Consider the following 22,891-nt stretch of genomic DNA (forward strand, 5'->3'; position numbering starts at 1 on the left):
TTAAAGAAAGAATTCATGGATTTCCAGATGTGTTTGACATGGTGGACATTCATATTCAGAAGAATTTTACAATTCTCTTGGAGGCTTTGGGAAGAATTAACGGTAGGCATATAGTAACTAAGCAAATGAAAAATTAGGCAAAACATTAAAAATTGTGCAAGAAATAAAATGTAATCATAATATATTACTTGGCTTAGTAGTGATTATAATCAGTCATAATGATGTAAATGCTGAGTTTTTGTTTCTCCTAAATATTGATTTTACCCAAAATTGTCTTTTACCCAATATTGGAAAGGAGGTAATTTAAGAGAGTGGAACCCTCAGCTTCCACACTGGAAAGTCAGTAGAAGGTCAGAAATAGCAGTATAAGTATGTTAGTTAGCTAGAGCTGTGTTGGTAAATAGAAGAAACAGTAAAAGAATTGTTACTTACTCAGGGGAGTAGGATTCAGTGGTGATATGGGCAGCCCTGGGTTCTATTTTCATTATATACCTATTTGAAGCTTTGTAAATTATAACTGAGGAAAATTAAGTTTGGAGGCAATTGCAGTCATCTAGAGAGAGCTTGGACTATGGGTAGCAGTGTAGGTGGAAAGAAGTAATTGGATTCTGGATATTTTTGAAAGTAGAGGCAATAGAATTTCCTAATGGATTGGGTGTGGGATATTAGCACAAGGAAGCAGGAATCTAGAATGACTCTTATTTAGGTTTTTGACTTGAATGACTGGGAGAATTGAATTGCCAGTAACTACATTGGGGAAGACTGAATAGGGGACAGGTTTGGGGATGGGAGATCAGGAGATATCAAGTTGACAGTTGGGTAAACAAGTCTGGAATTCAGAGGAGAGGTTCAGGATGGTTGTGTCTCTTAGTAGTTAGGGGACCTTAGGTAAGTTATGTAACCTCTGTAATCTCAGTTTTCTCATCTGTGAAGTAGAGAATAATAATAGTACTACTGTACCAGGTTGATGGTGATGCCGAAAACTTGGCCTCCCTGCACTGGTGCCAAATCGAATCTCAGAGACAGAGTTTTGGGTGAAGTGAAAAGGAATAGCTTTATTGCTTTGCCAGGCAAAGGGGGACACAGCAGGCTTGTGCCCTGAAAAACTGTGTGTCCCAACCTGGGGAGATTTGGTGAGGAGTTTTATAGCAGTGGTTCAAGGGCGGGGTTGCTGATAAGGATCAGGGTGTGTGCAGGGCCTGCATGCCTTTAATCTGGCCTAGGTGGTCTCCTGATGAGCTTCTTGAGGTTAATCGAACTGTGATCTTCTCTGGAATGAAGAATGCTAATGTCTTCCATTTGTTGGGGGTTTTAGTTCTGTAGAAGAGCTCAAAGATATTGTTATGTGTATCCCTTGAGGTGGAACCAGGGCCCTGCCCCAAGGCTGCACTTTGTTTTTCTCTCTTTTTTTTTGGTTTAAAATAATTTTTTATTGCCCAGGGTATTTTTTTCTAGTGTCTTATTTTGTTTGTTTGTTTTTGTTTTCTTTTTTAATAACTGTAAATTCAAGCTTAGAGAAGCTTGCCTTTGACTTGAAAAACAGAACAATAAAGCTTTTATATCATTTGCTAACCTGGTCTCATTTTAAGAGAAAGATGGGAGTTATCTTGCAAGAGTAAAATTTATACCAAGAATGATGCAGGTCTAAGTCTGATGGTACTAAAAGGAGACAACAGCATTGTTGACAAAATTAAAAATAATCTGCTGGTGGCATTTGCAGAAAAGAAGCCCTTGCAAATTTCTAAACAACAGTAAACTCTGTTAGGAAATTCTAAAGTGTTTTACGGGCCAAAAAGGGAATGAGGTTAGTAAAATGCCTCAACAGAGTTTGAATAAAATACTGGATTTGAGAGTTACTGGAACTTGGATATGTAAAAATAGAGTGTAGGTTGGGTCATGCTTACAGTGGTCTCAAGTTCAAATAAACTACTGTGACAGTACACCACTTGACAAGTCACACTCTTTCCCAGGGGCTCTTCTTTTCCCTCAGTAGGTACTGGCAGAAGGTGTGCTTAGTCATTTTCCAGTGTAGATGCCTAGCCCCAAAGCCAAAACATGGGAGAGGAAGAAAGATGGAATGAACACCTTAAGAAATTCTGCAGAGAAAATCCCCCCTTTTTTCATGGCTCCACTTTTCCTCATGCTTAAGGAAATGGAATGTTTAGGGTGCCTGAAGTGGAACTCCTTAGGTGGAACGTTTTCAGGTCTACTGAACCAATCGGATACCCAGTCTACGATTTTCTTCAAAGAATCCACTTCTTTCTCTCCTTCTGCAATTTCTTTTTCTGTCTGAGAGCTATGGTCCCTGCTGGTGTGCATTTCCACATCAAACATGATCTGCCCAACTTCTTGTGGGGAAGGACTATCTCAGTGAGAACTGCCTCTTGAACTACTCTGTCCAGATTCATGTTGTGCATCCAAAAGAATCTTCCATATCTCCATTGTGGATAGAGGATGAGGAGGGTACATGTTCTAGCCCCCCATTTTTCCCATTGCCATTGTCATTGGCGTTGCTGCTGTTCATGGGGAGCTCCACCCAGGAACTGCTGAGGCCGGCTGGTTGGGGCAGAGACTGTTCACCTTCCTCACAGTTGTTGTTGTCTGGGGCCAGCGGCTGCTGTACTGAGACGACATTGTCGCAGCAGGACCGTCTTGTTCTCGGGCAGCAACACTGCACTTTGTTTCTTTTCTTTTAACGAATATCTTGTTTTTTTATTTTTATTTTTATTTATTTTATATTTTTGGCTGCATTGGGTCTTAGTTGCGGTACAGGGGCTCTCTAGTTGAGGCGTGCAGGCTTAGTTGCTCCGCGGCATGTGAGAATTTAGTTTCCCAACCAGAGATCGAACCTGTGTCCCCTGCATGATTCTTTACCACTGGACCACCGGGGAAGTCCCCTGCACTTTGTTTCTTGACTACTCCTCCCTTGTCTCTGCATCCCCTCCCTTCCCAGATTAGCAACTATTTGAAAGGCTTCTGTGCCAAGGAGCCCCACAGGGTCCTGCTCGGTTTCACTGGGAGGATTAAATGAAATAACATACATAAAGAACTTATCATGGGGCTTCCCTGGTGGCACAGTGGTTAAGAATCCGCCTGCCATTGCAGAGAACACAGGTTCAAGCCCTGGTCGGGGAAGATCCCACATGCTGCTAGAGCAACTAAGCCCATGCGCCACAACTACTGAGCCTGCCCTCTAGAGCCCGCGCACCACAACTACTGAAGCACGTGCACCTACAGCCCGTGCTCCACAAGAGAAGCCACCTCACCACAAGGAAGAGTAGCCCCCGCTCACCGCCACTAGAGAAAGCCTGCGCGCAGCAACGAAGACCCGACGCAGTCAAAAGTAAAGTAAATAAATTTATTTTTTAAAAAAAGAACTTATCACAATGCAAGGCACTAAATCTTAGCTATTATTTTTATTATTGATGCTGCTATTATTATAATCATCTGAAGCATCATATAATAAGGCTGTATAGCATAAAGCTTAAGAGTTAAGGATCCAAACAACAATAAACAGATAACGTGTTAAGCAAAAAAAAAGAGTTAAGGATCCAGTCCTGACTGCCGTTTGCTAGTTGTGTGACCTGGGGGAAGCCACTTAATCTGTCTTCAGTTTTATTATCTGTAAAACAGAGATAGTAATAGTACCTATTACATAATGTCTTCATAAGGATTAAATGAGGTAATTCCTATAAAGTATTTAGAACAGTGTCTGACACATTATAAGTGCTCAGTAAATGTTATCTACTATTATCATTATTTGTGAACTCCTTAAAGAAGGAACCATCATGTTTATTTCTATGGCCCCCACTTGATCCTCAGCCAGGCACTGTGCTTAGTATATATGTGACAGGCCGTAAAAAAAAAATTTAAGTGTTCTGTTAATCTATGGAGAGTACAAACCTTGCACTTAGTATTTACTTGATACATGCTTGCTGGATTGAATTGGGGAAGAAATAAATCATTGGGAGAGTGTTTCAGAAGTATGCTCACAGAATTTGAAGTTTGTGTTTATATTTTGCTATTTTGGTGTGAGTTTATGAGTAATTGTAGACTAAAGGATAAATTTGGGAAGGGGGAAGAAGCTTTTTCAGTGCTTGGGGAGACAATCTATATACTTGGGTTTGTGGATTTTAGTTCTCTTCTGAACTTCCTGGATTTAAAAAAAAAAGCATTTTGGGAACATTTAAAGTCACTGCACATATATGTATTAATAGTTCTGCCTTTGTCAGGAGACTTGGTATTTTGCTGCTTGCATGGCAGCTTTGAGCAATGTGGTTTAAAATTTTCTATGAAATAAAGAAAATACAGAATGAGTTCATTCTTAGTCTCATTTTACTTTCAGTTGTTATTCAAGATAGAGGATATTTTTCTCTCAGAAATCTAGGATATTTTTATATTTATTAAACTGGTTTAATATTTATAAGCAAGCAGATCTAATTTAAACTTTTTAGATATTTGTATTGTTTCACTAAGAAAAAGTAAAATTTGACCATGAACTTGATTTGTCCTTTTGTTATTATATATAGTGCTATTGACATGATCTAGTGATGGCTGTGGAATGTTTATTCTGCCTTTAGCTATCTTAAAATTGGACTATAAAAACCATGGAGAGAAAAGAGAAAGCCAGACTGAACCAGCTCTGCTTAGTGTCACCTGATGCGAGGCTCTGGTGGTTAATGTCTGTTCAGCTGAGTTTTCCTTATGAGTTTTCGTATCTATGACCTCGCACAACCAGTTTTCCATGATGTAATACCGCTAAAACACGTTTGAACTGCAGCAAGCCTTACCCAAGGATAGTACTCCTTTTTTTATGGATCTAAATTCATAGCTCTTTTGGGACTTGAGTTCTGAGCCATTTCCCTCTCTTCTCCTTTTTGGTTATTGGTAATTTTTTCTAGTCTAAGAGAGCGTTGGTATCTTTGCTTTATTTGGGAGTAAAATACAAAGCAGTTCATTTTATTTTTTTATTATTATCTTTTAATTAATTAATTAATTAATTTATTTATTTATGGCTGCGTTGGGTCTTCGTTGCTGCGTGCAGGCTTTCTCTAGTTATGGCGAGCAGGGACTACTCTTCGTTGTGGTGCACAGGCTTCTCATTGCGGTGGCTTCTCTTGTTGCAGAGCACGGGCTCTAGGTGCGCGGGCTTCATTAGTTGTAGCACACGGGCTCAGTAGTTGTGGCTCGCGGGCTCTAAAGCGCAGGCTCCGTAGTTGTGGTGCACGGGTTTAGTTGCTCCGTGACACGTGGGATCTTCCCGGACCAGGGCTCGAACCTGTGTCCCCTGCATTGGCAGGCGGATTCTCACCCACTGCGCCCCCAGGGAAGCCCCACATTTTAATGTTTTACTATAGGTTTATTTCAGGCCTCTTAATTTTTTTTTTTTTTTTAAATTAATTAATTTATTTATTTTTGGCTATGTTGGGTCTTCATTTCTGTGCGAGGGCTTTCTCTAGTTGTGGCAAACGGGGGCCACTCTTCATCGTGGTGCGCGGGCCTCTCACTATCGCGGCCTCTCTTGTTGTGGAGCACAGGCTCCAGACGCGCAGGCTCAGTAGTTGTGGCTCACGGGCCCAGTTGCTCCGCGGCATGTGGGATCTTCCCAGACCAGGGCTCGAACCCATGTCCCCTGCATTGGCAGGCAGATTCTCAACCACTGCGCCACCAGGGAAGCCCCTTAATTGTTTTTTTACCAAACTTTGGAGTCAGACATTTTTCTGGAAAGACCAGTACAGGTCAGAAGAACTCTTACAATATGGATGGTGCTTTTATTGCTCAAAGTTGGCAGTAGAAAGGCTTATAAAACTAACCAGTAAGATTTTCATTAGTTTACAGATAGATAGTTTTTTATGAATCAAAAATGAAATTATTATTGAACCACTGGCCTTTTTCTTCCATACTGATTGTCACAGAACAAAGCATAGGCTTTGGAGCCTAATAGATCCAGATTCGAGTACCTCCTCTAATCTTTGTCAAGTCACTTAAATACTCTGAACCTCATTTTCCTAGATGTTAAAATGGGGGTAATTTCATCTCAGGTAGTACCTATAAAACACCTAGCACAGTTTCCAGGTATATTGTAGGTGAGCAATAAGTAGTAATTTTCTTGACAGCTTTGATACAATGGCCACAGACCTCTTACTAGGTCCTGTTACGCAGAATTGAAGAGGTCCAAGTCTGATAGTAGTGTCAGTGTTTTGTTTTTCAGAATGAGGATAGATAGATGTGTTTTAGACTGTAATCACACCTCTCCCTCATTCTTCTGTTTAGGTAATAAACTTTTGAGAAGGGATAACATTTAAACTTTAATGTTTAACTCTGAGCTTTATACATAACTGAGAGTTCAATAAATATTTGACCCACTGGATGTAAATGCCACGAAGGAACATAATAACATTATTATTTTCCTTATGCTTGTTTAGAAAGAGTCAAATCCCAAAGTCTATCATAGATCTGTGAGCATTATAACATAGAATAGTGACCCATAAATTTTTTTGATTATGTATCTATTATTAGTTTTCTATGGCTGCTGTAGCAAATTGCCACAAACCTAATGGCTTAAAACAACACAAAAGTATTATCTTACAGTTCTGTAGGTCAGAAGTCTGATGGGTCTTACTGGGCTAAATTCAAGGAGGGCTATGTTCCTTTCTGGAGGCTCTAGGGGAGAATCTATTTTCTTACTTTTTTCAGCTTCTAGAGTCTGTTTTGCATTCCTTGGCTTGTAGTCCCCTTCCATCTTCAAAGCCAGCCAAGACCAGTTGAGTCTTTTTCACATTGTATCCCTCTGATACTGACTCTTCTGCCTCCCTCTTCCACCTTTGAATACCTCTTGTGATTACATTGCACCCACTTTGCTAATCCAGGATGATCTCCCTAATTTAAAGTGAGCTGATTAGCAGTCTTAATTCCATCTGCAGTTTAATTTATTCTACTTGCCTACTAACATAACATATTCACAGGTTCTAGGGATTAGGACATGGACATCTTTGGATATCTTCTGTCTACCATAGTATCCCATTAGGAAAACATTTTTGAGCACATCCCCAGGTGCTACGATCAACCCTTATTAAATATTAGTAAAACTTAATTTCTCTTTTTCATATTAAAAAAAAGTAAAAATTCTAATTTTCTTTCCATACTTCAGTCTTGCTCATTCCCCAGTTTTGGAGACTGCTGGCTAATAGTAGGGCCTTGAAAGGTCCTGCCTTGGAATAAGAATTTTAACTTTTAATTGAATTCAGTAAATATTTACTGAGCAGTAACTATGAACAAGGCAGTGTTTAAAGTATATATAGAGACACAAAAGCTTGTTTCTTACTCATGTTCCAGTCCAATGCATGTTGCGTGGAGGTTGAAGGGGAGCTCTTTTTAACCTAGGACAGGGCCTCAGTTTCCTCTACTGGGTCTTCTGCATCTGCTGGCAGATGAAGGAAGAAAGTATGGAGGACAGTGTTGAGGTTTTTAATGGGACAGGCCTGGAAATCATCCCTTCTGCCCCTATACCGCTGGCCAGAACTTAGTGTTATGGTCTTAACCAACTAGGAAATGTAGTCTACTTCAGGAGGAAAAAGGAAGTGAACAAGTAACCATTCCCTTCCATACATAACATCCCTGCCTTCAAGAATCCTCTGATTGAGTGGAAGAGGTGGACATAGCTAAAACATGTAGAAGGCAGGCCTGATAAGTGTTACAATAGAAGTTTAAATGGAGTGATATGAGTGTATAGGGAAGAGAAAGATTAATTTTGATTAGAAAGGTGGACTCATTCTAGCAACAAAATGAAAGTGGAAGTGGGAGAATTCAGGACATATTTAGGAGAGGCAGGTTATATAACTGAAATGTAGAGAATGCAGGTCGATGTAATAGATAAGGTAAGAGAGGTTAGGGTCAGATCATTCAGACTCTTGAATAACACGCTAAAGAATTTGGACTTTGATCAGGGGCTGTGAGCTGCCACAACAATTTTTTGAGTAGCCAATAGCTTCTTAAGTGGAGGGGTTTTGTCTTAATCATTTTTATATCCTTTTTATAACTATATGGAGAGGTAATATAACATTGTGGTTAAGAGCACAGACTTTGGGAAAAAAAAAAAGAGCACAGACTTTGGGAATTCCCTAGTGGTCCAGTGGTTAAAACTCCGCGCTTCCATTGCAGGGTGCGGGTTTGCCCCGTTTGGGGAACTAAGATCCCGCATGACACGTGGTGCGGCCAAAAAAAAAAAGAGAGAGAGCACAGACTTTGGAACCCACTGTTTAGGTTTGACTCCTGGCTGTGCCACTTATTAGCTGTTATGACTTTGGGCAAGTTACTTAATTTCTCTGAGCCTGTGTCTTCATCTATATGATTAGGTTAATAAAAGTGTTACTTCATTGGGTTATCGTGAGAATTAAATGAATACAACGTAGGACTTAACTGGTGGCACAGTGGTTAAGAATATGCCTGCCAATGCAGGGGACACGGGTTCGAACCCTGGTCCGGGAAGATCCCACGTGCCACGGAGCAACTAAGCCCGTGTGCCACAACTACTGAGCCTGTGTGCCACAACTACTGAAGTCCGCGCACCTAGAGCCCGTGCTCCACAGCAAGAGAAGCCACCGCAATGAGAAGACAGCACACCGAGGCAAAGAGTAGCCACCGCTCGCCGCAGCTAGAGAAAGCCCATGTGCAGCAACAAAGACCCAACACAGCCAAAAATAAATAAATAAATAAATTTATTACAACGATGAATATAACATAAAGTGCTTAGAACAATGGTAAACGCGCTTTGAGTTAGTTGTTATCATAATTATTATGATCATTACCAGTGCCTGGCACACAGTGGCATTCAGTAATTTTTGGGTGGTCCGAGTTGTGTTTTAAATTATCCAGCAAGTGTTTATATACTGTCATATGCCAGGCAAGAGAATGCTATTAAGAAGCTTATAGTCTAGTAGGGGAGATATAAGGCATATTATAAAACAGTTAAAGGTAGAAAATGATGATGCTGTAGCAGTGTGGTGTTGATGGAGTGCCTTGGTGATTCAGAAGCATGCTCGGTCAAAAATACTTCTACTTAGAGGGAGCCAAAGTCTCTGGTCAAAGTCTAGTTTACCAGTAGTATCAGAGTTGGGAGTTTCCTGTTGTAGTCTTACTAACTTTAGAGTAGTGATCAGCTAGTTATCCTTGGTCTACACTGAGCCTTGCCACTCAACATATAAGTCCATAGACCAAGCAGCATTAGCATCACCTGGGAGCTTTTTAGAAATTCAGAATTTCAAGTCCCCCCTGACCTATAGAATCTAAGTCTGCAGTTTACATGATTTCTAGGTGATCTGTTTCCACATTAAAATTTAGGAAGCACTGGTCTAAAAAATCAAAAGCAACGTGAATGTGTGTGTAATATGAAATTAAAAATAACAAAGTTGAGTAATCAATCACTCACTCTCAAGCATATCCATTAAGAAAGTGCTCCCTTCCCCAGCTAAGTAATTTTATCTTGCATGATTTTGGGTGGTGGTAGTGGAGAATAAGAATCAATCAGAATGTAACTTTTTTTAGATCCTGTCTCTTACCAAAAGTGATTTTAAGCTTCAGCCACAGTTTAGATTTTGATTAAAGAAGCAATAAAAATTTCAGTAAAAACTTGTTGTTGATATTAAATGCTTTTCTAGGCATAAATCACTTCCCTGTTAAGGAAGAGTAATATTTCCCTTTTAAAGTATATTCTGTTTATAGCAACTGGAATGATTAACTCTGCTCAAACTCTTCTTCCAATATAAAGCTAATGCCTGTCTCAGCTTGCCAGCTCTGTAACACCATTTTCGACATGGTGGTGGTGGAGAGGAAGTGAGGGTGAGGAGGCCTGGCAGAAAAGTTTCACATAGAGGTAGAATTGTGCGACACCACTGTGATGTGGTGATGAGAGTAGGAAGTGTGAGTAGGAAGTGTGGTGCTGGAAAAGAAGTGAGGTTGAGGAGGTCTGGCAGAAAAGTTTCACATAACGGTAGAATTGTGCGACACCACTGTGATGTGGCGATGTGAGTAGGAAGTGGGGAAGACTGTCACATGAAGCCAGTGCCTGCCTGAATGTGTCGTCTGTGACATCTCTGTGGATGATGTGGTCATAGTGACAGTGGATCTGGGGGGAAGGGAAGCAAGGGTGTATCACACCCAAACCAAATACTTTCAGCTTCTAGGAGATCCATAACTTTAGAATGTAGCCATTGTTTTGCTAGTAGAATCCTATTGCCTAGCTTCTATATAAATATTTGATTAAATAAAGTAAACACCTCTCGGCTTTCCAGCCTTGTACCTGCCTCTGAATGTTCTTTCTTATAGAACGAGTTTACATTGTGAAGCTAATTTGGTGCTTACTGCTTTTTCATTCAAGAAATGCTTGTTTAGCATCTTACGTGCAAAGCATTGTATGTCAGGCACTGTATATAGAAATAAATTAGATGAGATCTGTACTCTTAAAAACCTTTCTTATATTCCAGTCTGGAGAAAAAGTCAGAAAGGTTAAGAGAAGAATAGCTAACATTCTCTAGTGCTTACTATGTTCCAGGAGCTCAAGTTGTCTCATTTTATCTTCACAATAACCATATAGGTTAGGTAATATTAACATTCCCACTTTGCATGTGGAAAACCCTGAAATACAGAGAGGTCATCAGTAAGTGGCAGAGCCAGGATTCAAATCCAAGTAGTCTGACTCCACACCCTGGACTACTTCACTTATGCTAATGAGCAATCTTTCAAAGAAGGATGTTAGCAGTACTGGGGGGCAGGAAGAGAGAGAAAGAGTACTAATGTTTACTGAGGGCATCCTGGAGATCGTTGTAGAGAAGATGAAATTTTAGCTGATCCTAGAAGGATAATTTTCAGTAAGTAAATGAAGTCTTCCAGCTCAGGGAGGAGCTTTAACTTAAGTTTCCAGGTCATAAAAATCATTCATGCCTTTCAACAAATCTTTACTGAGAGCTTCCTTACTGTGTGCAAGGTACTATACTAGGTGCTAGAAATACAGAGATAAATAAAACTCTGAATCTTCCACAGTAAGGAAAGTTACAAAAGAGTAATGTGGGCAGAAGGCAGGTTATAATGAATTTAGAAACGAAGGAAGGTTAAAGATATGTAGATAGTGTATGTAACCTTAAAGTTTGGTTACAAGTGCAAAGAGTGTATTAGGATCATATTTTAGGGAGAGGGACAAGGGAAGCATTTTTTAAGATGGGTAAATTTAAATATATTTGTAGGATAGAACCAGAGGAAAGGGAGAGATGGGTGAAGAATAAGGCTCATGGGAAAGTGTGAGCTTCCAAAGATAAGCTAGAGCAAATCATGGAAGGTTTCAAGTGCTGTGGTAAGGAATTTTGACCTTATTCTATAGGCAGAAGGGAACCATTGAAGGTTTATAAAGAAGGAAATGACATATTGTGTGTTTTGAAAAGGTAACGCTAATAGCCATGTAAGGGATGGCATTATTTAGAATTATTAATAATAACAAAATAAAAAACAATTAACCTTTATTTGATCATAGGCTAGACATTGCTGAACATTGTCCCTGAAATATCCATTTAATCCTCCTAACAATCCTTTAAGGTAGTGTTATTTTCAGGTCCATTTTTTTCAGATAAGGAAATGGAGATTTATAAAGGTTAAGTAACTTGTTTAAGTTCCCCTAGGTGGATATGGATAGATTTCTATGCTCTAGTGCAAAGGTGAGCAAACTCTTTCTGTAAAGGACTAGATAGTAAATGTTTTAGTCTTTGCAAGCCATACAGTCTCTGTCACAACTATTCAACTCTGCTGTTATAGCACAAAAGCAGCCATAGAAAATACCATGTCTGTTCCAATAAAACTTTATGAAAACGAGTAGTAGGCCATAGTTATTAACCCCTGTTAGTGCCCATTATAGTTTAGAAAGCTGTAGTGAAGTAAGAAACGTAGCTTATTGTATTTTACTTTACCTCTTTTTGCTATGGAGGAGTAATGAGAATAGAATTATCCTTAGGTAGGAATACCATTTAATCTCAGAGAAGCATCATTTCTGTAAGAGGTTCACTAGAAACAGCTATTTTTAAAAAAATTTTATTTATTTTTGGCTGCATTGGGTCTTCGTTGCTGCGCGTGGGCTTTCTCTAGTTGTGGCGAGTGGGGGCTACTCTTTGTTGCAGTGCACAGGCTTCTCATTGCGGTGGCTTCTCTTGTTGTGGAGCATGGGTTCTAGGCGTGCAGGCTTCAGTGGTTGCAACACGTGGGCTCAGTAGTCGTGGCATGCGGGCCCTGGAGTGCGCAGGCTTTAGTAGTTGCGGTGTGTGGGCTCAGTAGTTGCAGCACATGGGCTCTAGAGCGCAGGCTCAGTAGTTGTGGCGCATGGGCTTAGCTGCTCCGCAGCATGTGGGATCTTCCTGGACCAGGGATCGAACCCGTCACCCCTGCATTGGCAGGCAGATTCTTAACCACTACGCCACCAAGGAGGTCCCTAGAAACGCTATTTATGCATACAATTTAACCACATTCTGCAAAACACCCACTTAACCTTTTATTACAATTGCTTTCCAACAGAATTACCCCTAGAATGAAAATTCTGTGAGAGAAGGGACTTTGTTTTATTCACTGTCCTGTCCCTAATGCCTTACAATTAGTGGCCATTCAATAAATAGTTGTTGAATAAATGAATGGAATACTGACTCTCATAATTTCAGTGATTGGGGAGTTGTGCGAACACTTAGAGAACAGTGACCTATTTTTAAGATACCTCTACAATAAAGAAGATGTGGTATATATACACAATGGAATATTACTCAGCCGTAAAAAAGAATGAAATAATGCCATTTGTAGCAACATGGATGGACCTAGAGATTATCATACTAAATGAAGACAGAGAAAGACAAATGTCATATGATATCGCTTATATGTGGAATGTGAAAAAAAATGATACAAATGAACTTATATACAAAAATAGAAATAGACCCACAGACATAGAAAATAATCTTATGATTACCAAAAGAGAAGGGTGTGGGGGAAGGATAAATTAGGAGTTTGGGATTAATATGTACACACTACTAAATATAAAATAGAAAACCAAGAAGGACCTACTATATGGCGCAGGGAACTATACTTAGTATTTTGTAATAAACTATAAGGGAAACAAATCTGAAAAAGTATATATATATATGAATCACTTTACTGTACATCTGAAAGTAATACAACATTGTAAATCAACTGTACTTCAATAAAAATGTTATTACCAAAAAAATAAAATAAAATAAAATGTCTTTAATAAGAAAAAAGAAGATACCTCTACAACTGCATCTCCCCTAGATTGATTGTTTTCTCATTTATCTTGCCTGGATTTCCTTTGCTCTAGTACAGCTTCCTATCTTTTACCCAACTAGTTTCTGATGTTAACTGAAACTCTCAGATGCTCTATCTGCATAGCTTATAGACGCTATACTGTGCTGGCCAGAAACATTCAGGAGTCCAGATTCAGTCTTCCAGCACTCTGTGTTACTTACGTTCATTATTCTTTAGACTTTTACCTGTCCCACATTCCTCCCCTCATTCTCTCTTTTTTTTTTTTAAATTTTATTTATTTATTTATTTTTGGCTGTGTTGGGTCTTCGTTTCTGTGCGAGGGCTTTCTGCAGTTGTGGCAAGTGGGGGCCACTCTTCATCGCAGTGTGCGGGCCTCTCACCATCGCGGCCTCTCTTGTTGCGGAGCACAGGCTCCAGACGTGCAGGCTCAGTAATTGTGGCTCACGGGCCCAGCTGCTCCGCGGCATGTGGGATCTTCCGGGACCAGGGCTCGAACCCGTGTCCCCTGCATTGGCAGGTGGATTCTTAACCACTGCGCCACCAGGGAAGCCCCCCTCATTCTCTTCTGTATTAGGTAGTGAGATACATAGTAAAGAAACTGACAGATGAATAAAGTTAAATGTCCCACTTTTACAAAGCAGGGGATGGAGGTAGGGACGAAGGATGGGGAATGGAGGGGAGAGTAGGCATACGTAGAAACCAGCTTCTGCCCAGCCACCTGTGACCAAATTGGATTCTTACCTGGTCCACTTCTAAGTTATAATTATGAAAATGGCTTACATTTTTTGAACTCTTACTATGTACCAGTCACTGTGCTATGAACTTTACATTCATTATTTCATTCAGTCTTTCCAACAACCTTACGTTGTGGACACTATTATCCTATTTTACAGAGAGGGAAACTAATGCTTGCCTAGTAAAGAGTGGAGGTGGGATTTGAACCCACACCATCTAACTTCAAAGCTCTTTTAACTACTCTGTTATTTTGCTTCCTATTTATTCCCAAGCCAGAGGTAAGTTTCAGCTAGTCATTGGAACCTGCATCCTATTTTCCGTACTACCTAGATATTTCCTTGGGTTCTTTCCTTTCTCAAGTCCCCACCGTGTCTCTGGATGCACTTAGAGAAAACCAGTGGTCCAGAAACCACCTCTTGGAGAAACTCTGAAATTTCCACGTTAGTAATTTTGGTTGAAGCAGCACGTCTTTAAAACTCTGCTGTGATGTTACAGCGACCAGGCATTCTCCCTCACTTTCTTTTCACTCAACAATTATTTACTGAGTGAGCAAACTATTTGCTAGGCACTGTGAGGTGCTTGAGCACAGGGAAGAATATGACCTGGACTCTGCCTTCCTGGAACTTTATGGTCCTTTACAGCACAGTTACTGCTGTGCCTTCACTCTTACTTTAGTCAGTCTCTTCCCTTTCCTTTGCCCTTCTAAACTAGAACTTACTGGGGACCTGTGGGTATTGTTAATGAGACTTCCTTCTTGACAACCCAAGCCCCAAGTGTCACTGACTTTATGTCATTTATTTTCTCCTACTTTATAATCATCATGTCATAATAATTGATTTATGATTTTTATTTAAAAATTATTTTTATATATAAATGTAGCCTGTTGGTTGAAAAAACTTCAAATATGATATAAGTATGTGCACTAAAAAATAAAAATCACCCTTTTCTCTCTCAGTACCATTTATTATTAATGCTTCTAGACATTTTCTATTAATATACAAAATTTTTTTTACACAAATGGGATTTTAAAGCTCGATGTTTTCATTTAATGGTATATTTTGGGTATGTTCTCATGTCAGTGCATAAAGTTTACTTCATTCTTTTTAATGCTATATAGTATTCCAATCTATGAATAAAACCATAAATTTTAAAAAATATTTATTTATTTTTGGCTGTGTTGGGTCTTCGTTGCTGTGCGTGGGCTGTCTCTAGTTGGGGCGAGCAGGGGCTACTCTTTGTTGCGGTGCGCGGGCTTCTCATTGCTGTGGCTTCTCTTGCTGTGGAGCACGGGCTCTAGGCGTGTGGGCTTTAGTAGTTGTGGTGCGTGGGCTCAGAAGTTGTGGCCCACGGGCTCTAGAGCACAGTCTCAGTAGTTGTGGCACACGGGCTTAGTTGCTCCGCGGCATGTGGGATCTTTCTGGACCAGGGCTCAAACCTGTGTCCCCTGCATTGGCAGGGGGATTCTTAAACACTGCGCCACCAGAGAAGCCCTATACCATAAATATTTAACAAGTTTTTATTGGTGGGTATTTAGATTCACATACACCGGTGAAGTAGATGTCCTTTTATGTGAATTTTTGCTCATCCAAATTGAGTATATTTGTAAGATAAATTCTAGAGGTGGAATTGTTGGAGCAATTAAAATTTTTGCTAGATGTGATCAATTAATTACCCTTTGAAAAAGTTGTGCCAAGAGCTCAACAGTGTTTCCTATCCCAGTTTCCTTACCTTCTGGACAACACTGAGCATTAGCATTCTTTTTTTTTTTTGGCTGTGCCGCGCGGCTTACGGGGTCCTAGTTCCCTGACCAGGGACTCAACCTAACCACTGGACCACCAGGGAATTCGCCAAGCATTATCATTCTTAACCTTTGTTCATTGATAGATTTAAAAGGTAGTATCTCCTGTTTTAGTGTACATCTCTCTAATTATGAGAGAATTAAAGTACATTTTGATATTATTAGCCCTTTATTATTTTCGTGTGAGTTATACACGTACCTTTTGCTTATTTTTCTACTGGGTTCTTTTTAAAATTACATATTTAGAAGAGTTCTTTTTATGTCAAGGAAGTTAGCCCTTTGTCATCCAGCCAGTGCGGGTGCTCCCAACCCCAGTTTGTTGTTTGTAAATTACAGACCGTCAGATTGGGTAGTTCAACCTACTTACTTTCTAGGTGAGGAAACTGAGCCCCATAGGGTTAGTGACCTTTCTGTGTGTGTGAGCACGTAGTCAGATAATGGCAGAGCTAAACCAGCACCAGGTTTCTTTGCTTCCAGTTTGGTGCTTGTTCCATTATACCATGCTGTTTTTAAAGGCTTGCTCCCCTCCCTCTTCTACCATTGCTTTTTACCACTAGGTCTTGCCGCAACCAGATGTTTCATGATAAACTTAGAAAGTTACAGGAGTGCTATCAAGGTTTGTTATACAGCAGGGGTCCCCAACCCACGGGCCGAGGACCAGCACCAGTCTGCGGCCTGTTAGGAACTGCACAGCAGGAGGTGAACGGCAGGCGAGCGATCCAAGCTTCATCTGCCGCGGCCCAATACTCCCCATTGCTCGCATTACCACCTGAACCATTCCCCCCCTCCCCACCCCACCCCACCCCCTTCCCGGGAAAATTGTCTTCCACGAAACCCGTTCCTGGTGGCAAAAAGGTTGGGGACCGCTGTTATACAGGAACCCAGTAGACTTCACAGGTATTGGATTGTCTCGCATGTGCAACTACACTAGTTATGTTCATGTCCTTTTCATTTGTTTAAAAAAAAATCTGTTTCGTTTTGTAGGTTCATGGGTGTGTGTGTACATCAAGGACAATTGCATGCACTCACAGAGGTAAGACTTCAATGAGCGTGTTGAAGTGACTTCTTTGCCTTAGTTTCAGCATGTATGGTTCCACTGTAATTGTTACTTGCATATGTATGCAAAATATGTGTGCATTTATGGTTATGCAAAAATGGCATGTTAACAATGTTTTCTTCTGTAGCCTGGGGACAATGGCCATATCTATTAATACTCTTGGATTCCCTAATAACACGTGGTGAGTTCTCGGGGAATGAGTGCTCAAATATTATATTGGTTCTTGCTGCCCAGATGACCCCCTCCTAAACTAAAGGATGGCATCACCTGGCTGCAAACTCTATCATGGCAACAAATTCCCAGGCTACCCAGAAATTTGTGGTGTCCTGATCTAAAATTCCACTGTTGCTGCTCTAGTCTCCTGATTGAAGGAAACTACTCCTTGGAGAATTTACATCTTTATTCTCATTTCATTTTCAGCCTCTTATAGGCAGGTAAATATGTGGTAGTCATTACTCAGCCTCTGAGGACCAGAGAATTCTCTCTGGAACAAAGGCTTCCCAAATTCAGGTACTGGGTTACCAACTTCAGAATTTGCTTGGGTGCTTCTTAGAAACACAGATTCCTGGAATACTCTAGGTTTAGTAGGTCTTCAGAGGGCCCATATGTATTCTTGAAAGCTCTTCAGATTATTCTAATGAGCATCTAGATTTGAGAATCTATGTTCTAGAATGTTTTCACATTTCTCCTTGAGAAGTACCAAAATACAAAGTGAAGAAATTTAGGAAGGAAAATTGTTTAACAGAATTTGCAAGAGCATTGGTTTCCTGCTGGCTTGGTACCTGGTATTAATCATTAATATCTTATCAAGGAGGGTCCCGTGTGCCTTACCCTATGTCTTTTTTCTCAATTACTGAGGATACCGGAATGTGAAATGTGTGTAGCTGTGTCCTGCCTCTTGTATGGAAGACCAAAGAAAGTGGGTTAGTGAGGTAGTGAAGAGCATGGGCTCTGTAGTATTGATTGCCTAGGTTTGAATCTCCCTGTGCTGCAATGTTTTCACTTGTAAAACGGGAATAATGATAGTAGTACCTATCCCAGGGAATCTAGATAGGGAAGAGGACTATAGCTGGGCCCTAAAGTATTTGAATTCTAAAAGTCTGGGGTAAAAGGCAGATCGAAGAGTAGCTAGGGAGATAGGAAGAAAACCCAGGGGTGTGTTGGCCTGGAATGGAAAGGAAGGGGTTTCAAGGAGGAAGGAGTAATTATGTAACTGTGGCAAATAACTGTTGGTTAGATCATGACCTCACAGTGATATTGTGAGGATGAAATGTAAAACGCTTATTTAACACAGTATCTGGCATGTAGTGATTGCTTAATACATTTTAACTATTACAGCTTTTATTAACGATGACTAGTCCCTCCTGAGCTCCTTGAATTGTATTTTTCATTTGGTACTTAGTTCTGTGCTGCTGTTAATGTCATTAAATTTTTAAAAAATTTTACAAAGTATAACATAACAGAAAAGCACACATGAAAAGTGTGCATCTCACTAGGTTTTCACAAATGAACACACCCATAACCAGCATCCTGGATCAAGAAACATTTTCTGTGTATTTCTTTTCTCAGAAGTAAGTCTATAAATTCCTCAAAGACAAAACTCTCTCCTCTCAAGCCTTCTATCCACCAAAGCTCTGGCACTAATAAACTAATAAACACTTGTAAAAGTGTTTGTTGCACTCTCTGTTTATATCACTGTTTTCTGAAATGTGAGTTCATTGGAAGGGCTTGTGCGTCGGTTTTACTGACAAAGAAGAACATGCTTTGAAATCTTTGATCATGTCTCAAGTTTAAAAGTGGGTGTAGTAGAAATGGCAGAAATGTATGATCATAATGCAACATTCTTTTGGCCATGTTGCACTTAAATAATATTTTCTGTTGCTTATTAGCTTGTTTATAGCCATATACAACATATAGGAAGTGCTTTGTGAGTATATTTCCAGTATCATTAATGAGATATTGATATAGTTTATGATATTAATAATCTTTATTATGATGTTAATAGGCTGAAGGCCGTGAAGCCCAAATATCCAAATGTTCTTGCTTGTTTTCAGAAGGGGATCAGCAAAGGCCATCATGCCATAGATTTCTGGAGACGCCTAGGTTTAATTGCCTTATAATTTGACTTGACAGCACAGCTATTGGTTTCACTAAGAATCATAAAAATAAATTACTAATAACATCAAGCATACTGCTTGGAACTTGGATGATATTTAGTAAATATTTCTTGGTTGGCAGAATGCCTGCCCTCCACAGTAATGTGAGCACCATTCCTTATTTCTCTTAAAATAGTTTGCCAATAATTACAGTAGACAAGCATAGCTCTTATTAATGCCTATAAAGTATTGATATTATTAAGAAGAATATTTCTCATATACAATGGTGATATAGACTTTTCTGGGCTTCAACCATTTCCACAAGTCTTCATTGTAATTGTAGACATTAATTGAACTTGGAACAGTAAGACATTTAGGTGTGTTTTTTTAAACTACCTATAGTACGGATAGACTTCTAAGTTTTTAAGCAAATGAGTATTTGTTAAAGAGAAAGAAGTTGATATCAGGTAGAGGGACTTCCCTGGTGCCGCAGTGGTTAAGAATCCGCCTGCCAATGCAGGGGACACGGGTTTGATCCCTGGTCTGGGGAGATACCACGTGCCGCGGAGCAGCTAAGCCCGTGTGTCACAACTACTGAGCCCGCATGCCACAACTACTGAACCCCGCACGCCTAGAGCCCATGCTTCGCAATGAGAAGCCACCACAATGAGAAGCCCGCGCGCTGCAACAAAGAGTAGTCCCCACTCACCACAACTGGAGAAAGCCTGCGCAGCAACAAGGACCCAACGCAGCCAAAAAAAAATAAAATAAATAAATGTTCCTTTAAAAAAAAAAAAAAGGTTAGGTGTAGAACCTTTTGAGTTTAATAAGTTGAATTAAGAACCTAGCTCTGTGAGCCCCAGCCTTTCGGAGGGAGCGGTGGTGTGTTCGCCATCTTAGGGAGAAGATGTTCTCGTCCGTGGCGCACTTGGCACGGGTGAACCCCTTCAACGCGCCCCACCTGCAGCTGGTGCAAGATGGTCTTGCGGGCCCCCGCAGCAACCCCGCCGGGCCCCCGGGCCCACCCCGCTGCTCCCGCAAGCTGGCAGCCGCCGCTGTGGAAGAGTACAGTTGTGAATATGGCTCTGCGAAGTTTTACGCACTGTGTGGCTTTGGTGGGGTCTTAAGTTGTGGTCTGACACACACTGCTGTTGTTCCTCTGGATTTAGTGAAATGCCGTATGCAGGTGGACCCACAAAAGTACAAGGGCATATTTAATGGATTCTCAATTACACTCAAAGAAGATGGTGTTCGTGGTTTGGCCAAAGGATGGGCTCCGACTTTCATTGGCTACTCTATGCAAGGGCTCTGCAAATTTGGCTTTTATGAAGTCTTCAAAGTTTTGTATAGCAATGTGCTTGGAGAGGAGAATGCCTATCTCTGGCTCACATCACTATATTTGGCTGCCTCTGCCAGTGCTGAATTCTTTGCTGACATTGCTCTGGCTCCTGTGGAAGCTGCTAAGGTTCGAATTCAAACCCAACCAGGCTATGCTAACACTTTGAGGGATGCAGCTCCCAAAATGTGTAAGGAAGAAGGCTTAAAGGCATTCTACAAGGGGGTTGCTCCTCTCTGGATGAGACAGATACCATACACCATGATGAAGTTCGCCTGCTTTGAACGTACTGTTGAAGCATTGTACAAGTTTGTGGTTCCCAAACCCCAAAGTGAATGTTCAAAGCCAGAGTAGCTGGTTGTCACATTTGTGGCAGGTTACATAGCTGGAGTCTTCTGTGCCATTGTTTCTCACCCTGCTGATTCTGTGGTGTCTGTGTTGAATAAAGAGAAGGGTAGCAGTGCGTCTCTGGTCCTCCAGAGACTTGGATTTAGAGGTGTATGGAAGGGACTCTTTGCCCGTATCATCATGATCGGTACTCTGACTGCGCTGCAGTGGTTCATCTATGACTCCATGAAGGTCTACTTCAGGCTCCCTCGCCCTCCTCCACCTGAGATGCCAGAATCTCTGAAGAAGAAGCTTGGGTACACTCAGTAGTTGAAAGCAAATGTGGACTGAATCTGCTTGTTGATCAGTGTTGAGGAAAATGCAGAAGGAACTTTTATATATTTGACAGTGTAGGAAATTGTCTATTCCTAATATAACTACTGTAGTACTCTTGCCAGAAGCAAAAGTTTCAAACTTGCTGTTGAAATAAACCCAACTGTTCATGAAAAAAAAAAAAAAAAAGAATCTAAAAGTGTGTCTTTGACTCAGAAGACCTAACCTTATCTTTCATTTGGTCACAAATATCAAGGAAGTGGAAATCTTTGGTTTTTAAAGACAGAAAATATAACCGTATGGTCAGTTAGCTATTGCTGTATAATATCCAGCCACAAAACCATGCAACAATAAACATTTATTTCTGATACCTCTGCAGGTTCAGCTAAGCTGAGCTGGGCCCAGTTGGGCAGTTCTGCTGCTCTCACTTGTGCTCACTCATGCATCTGCAGGTCAGCTGGTGGTCTGCTCTAGGCTGGGCTTTGTGGGGCACTTTGCTCCAGCTGTTTCTCATTCTCTTCTGGGACGAGTGGGCTAACCTGGACATGTCCTTTTTAAGATGAAACCAGAATAGCAAGAGTATGCCAGCCCATTTGTACAAGTGCTTTTCATGATTCTGCTTATGTTCAAGTTTGCTTGGCTAACATCCCGTTGGACAAAGCAAGTCACATGCCCGAGTCCACACTGGGAGCATACTGCAAAGTTACATGTCAAAGGACATTGATTCAGTAAGGGGTGAAGAATTGGAACCTTTGTTTGCAATTTCCCATACCCTATAAATATCCCAGTCAGCACATCATAATTATTTGTCTTTTCTACCCTACTTGAGGGTAAAGACTTGCTCTCATTTTAAAAATCATAACTACCAGTTACTAAACAGCCACTATGGGCTAAGTGCTATGCTCGGTGTTTTATATATTAGCTATAATTCTCACAATTCTACAGTCCTATTTCCTCTGTTTTATAGATGAAAAAACTAAGGCTTAGAGAAATTAAATGATTTCCCCAAAGTAGGATTTAGATCCAGGTTCATCTGACTTCATAGCCTGTACTGTTTCCATTACAACATGATGTCCTTAATTCACGTATGTATTCCCCATAGTGCTGAGCACAGGTTCTTGTATGTGTAGCATGTGTAGTATTTGTAGAATTCGATTCTGACTAACTTTGTATATTTTGGGTTATTTGGGAAAGCTGTTTTCTGGTTACTGGATATATTAGAATGTATTTGGGTACAAGCAACAGAAAATAGTTAAATGGCCTTAAACAACAAACGGACATGTATACTGGAATTCCAGCAGTTTATTAGGTTAGGGGTTGGTTTAATTCAACAGCTAAATAGATGTTATCCAGAGGACCCCCCCCACCTCTTTCCATCTCTTTGTTCTGTGCTTACATTGTCAGCTTCACCCTAAGGTTGGCTGTCATTCATAATCAAAAAGTGGCTGCCACCAACTTACATGCTATATGTTTTCTCTTCTATAGTCAAGATGGGGGGGGGGGCTGTCAAAGAGAGGAGAGAGAGATGCTTCCAGACAGATTATACGACATCTCATAATGTTTTTTTGTGCTTTGTTTTTGTTTTTGTTGTTGTTTTGTTTTTATTCTTGTTTTTTAGTTTGTTAAGAAAAGCACAAAGAGGGAAATATCCTCATAATCAAACAGTTTGGGGAACCTTTTTGTGCAGAACCTCTTAGTGCCTAGAAGATTGGGAATTTGGGGGATGAGTAGGGTATAAGGTTATGGGGCAGGGTCCTCAAGTGACAATACTCTGGTCCAGGGAGTCAGCAAAAGAATTGCTTGGCGGGTAGGATGTTTTGGGGTCTTTCTTGCCATTTCTGCCATGGAGAAACTTCTTTTTTCCACTGTGGCAATGAGAACCACTTAGCTATAAACAGAGCAATTGC

At 40.5% G+C, this 22,891-nt stretch overlaps 2 protein-coding genes and 1 pseudogene across 4 annotated transcripts in view; 2 read left to right on the forward strand and 1 right to left on the reverse strand.

Annotated features, from left to right (window-relative positions):
- TESK2 (testis associated actin remodelling kinase 2) overlaps positions 1–22,891 on the forward strand; it is a 131,116-nt gene that overhangs the window by 74,611 nt on the left and 33,614 nt on the right. For all 3 annotated transcript variants that reach the window (XM_061184301.1, XM_061184303.1, XM_061184302.1), the window contains one exon: positions 16,820–16,868. In XM_061184301.1, the coding sequence (XP_061040284.1) occupies positions 16,820–16,868 (49 nt within the window). The remainder of the gene's footprint in view (positions 1–16,819; positions 16,869–22,891) is intronic.
- LOC133088625 (BCL2/adenovirus E1B 19 kDa protein-interacting protein 3-like) lies at positions 1,987–2,539 on the reverse strand (annotated as a pseudogene).
- LOC133088626 (solute carrier family 25 member 3-like) lies at positions 19,857–21,056 on the forward strand. Its single transcript, XM_061186641.1, has one exon. It carries the CDS (start codon positions 19,896–19,898, stop codon positions 20,676–20,678), a length of 783 nt encoding a protein of 260 aa, XP_061042624.1. The 5' UTR covers positions 19,857–19,895; the 3' UTR covers positions 20,679–21,056.

The sequence above is a fragment of the Eubalaena glacialis genome, chromosome 3, assembly GCF_028564815.1.
Source record: "Eubalaena glacialis isolate mEubGla1 chromosome 3, mEubGla1.1.hap2.+ XY, whole genome shotgun sequence".
Classification (NCBI taxonomy): Eukaryota; Metazoa; Chordata; class Mammalia; order Artiodactyla; family Balaenidae; genus Eubalaena; species Eubalaena glacialis.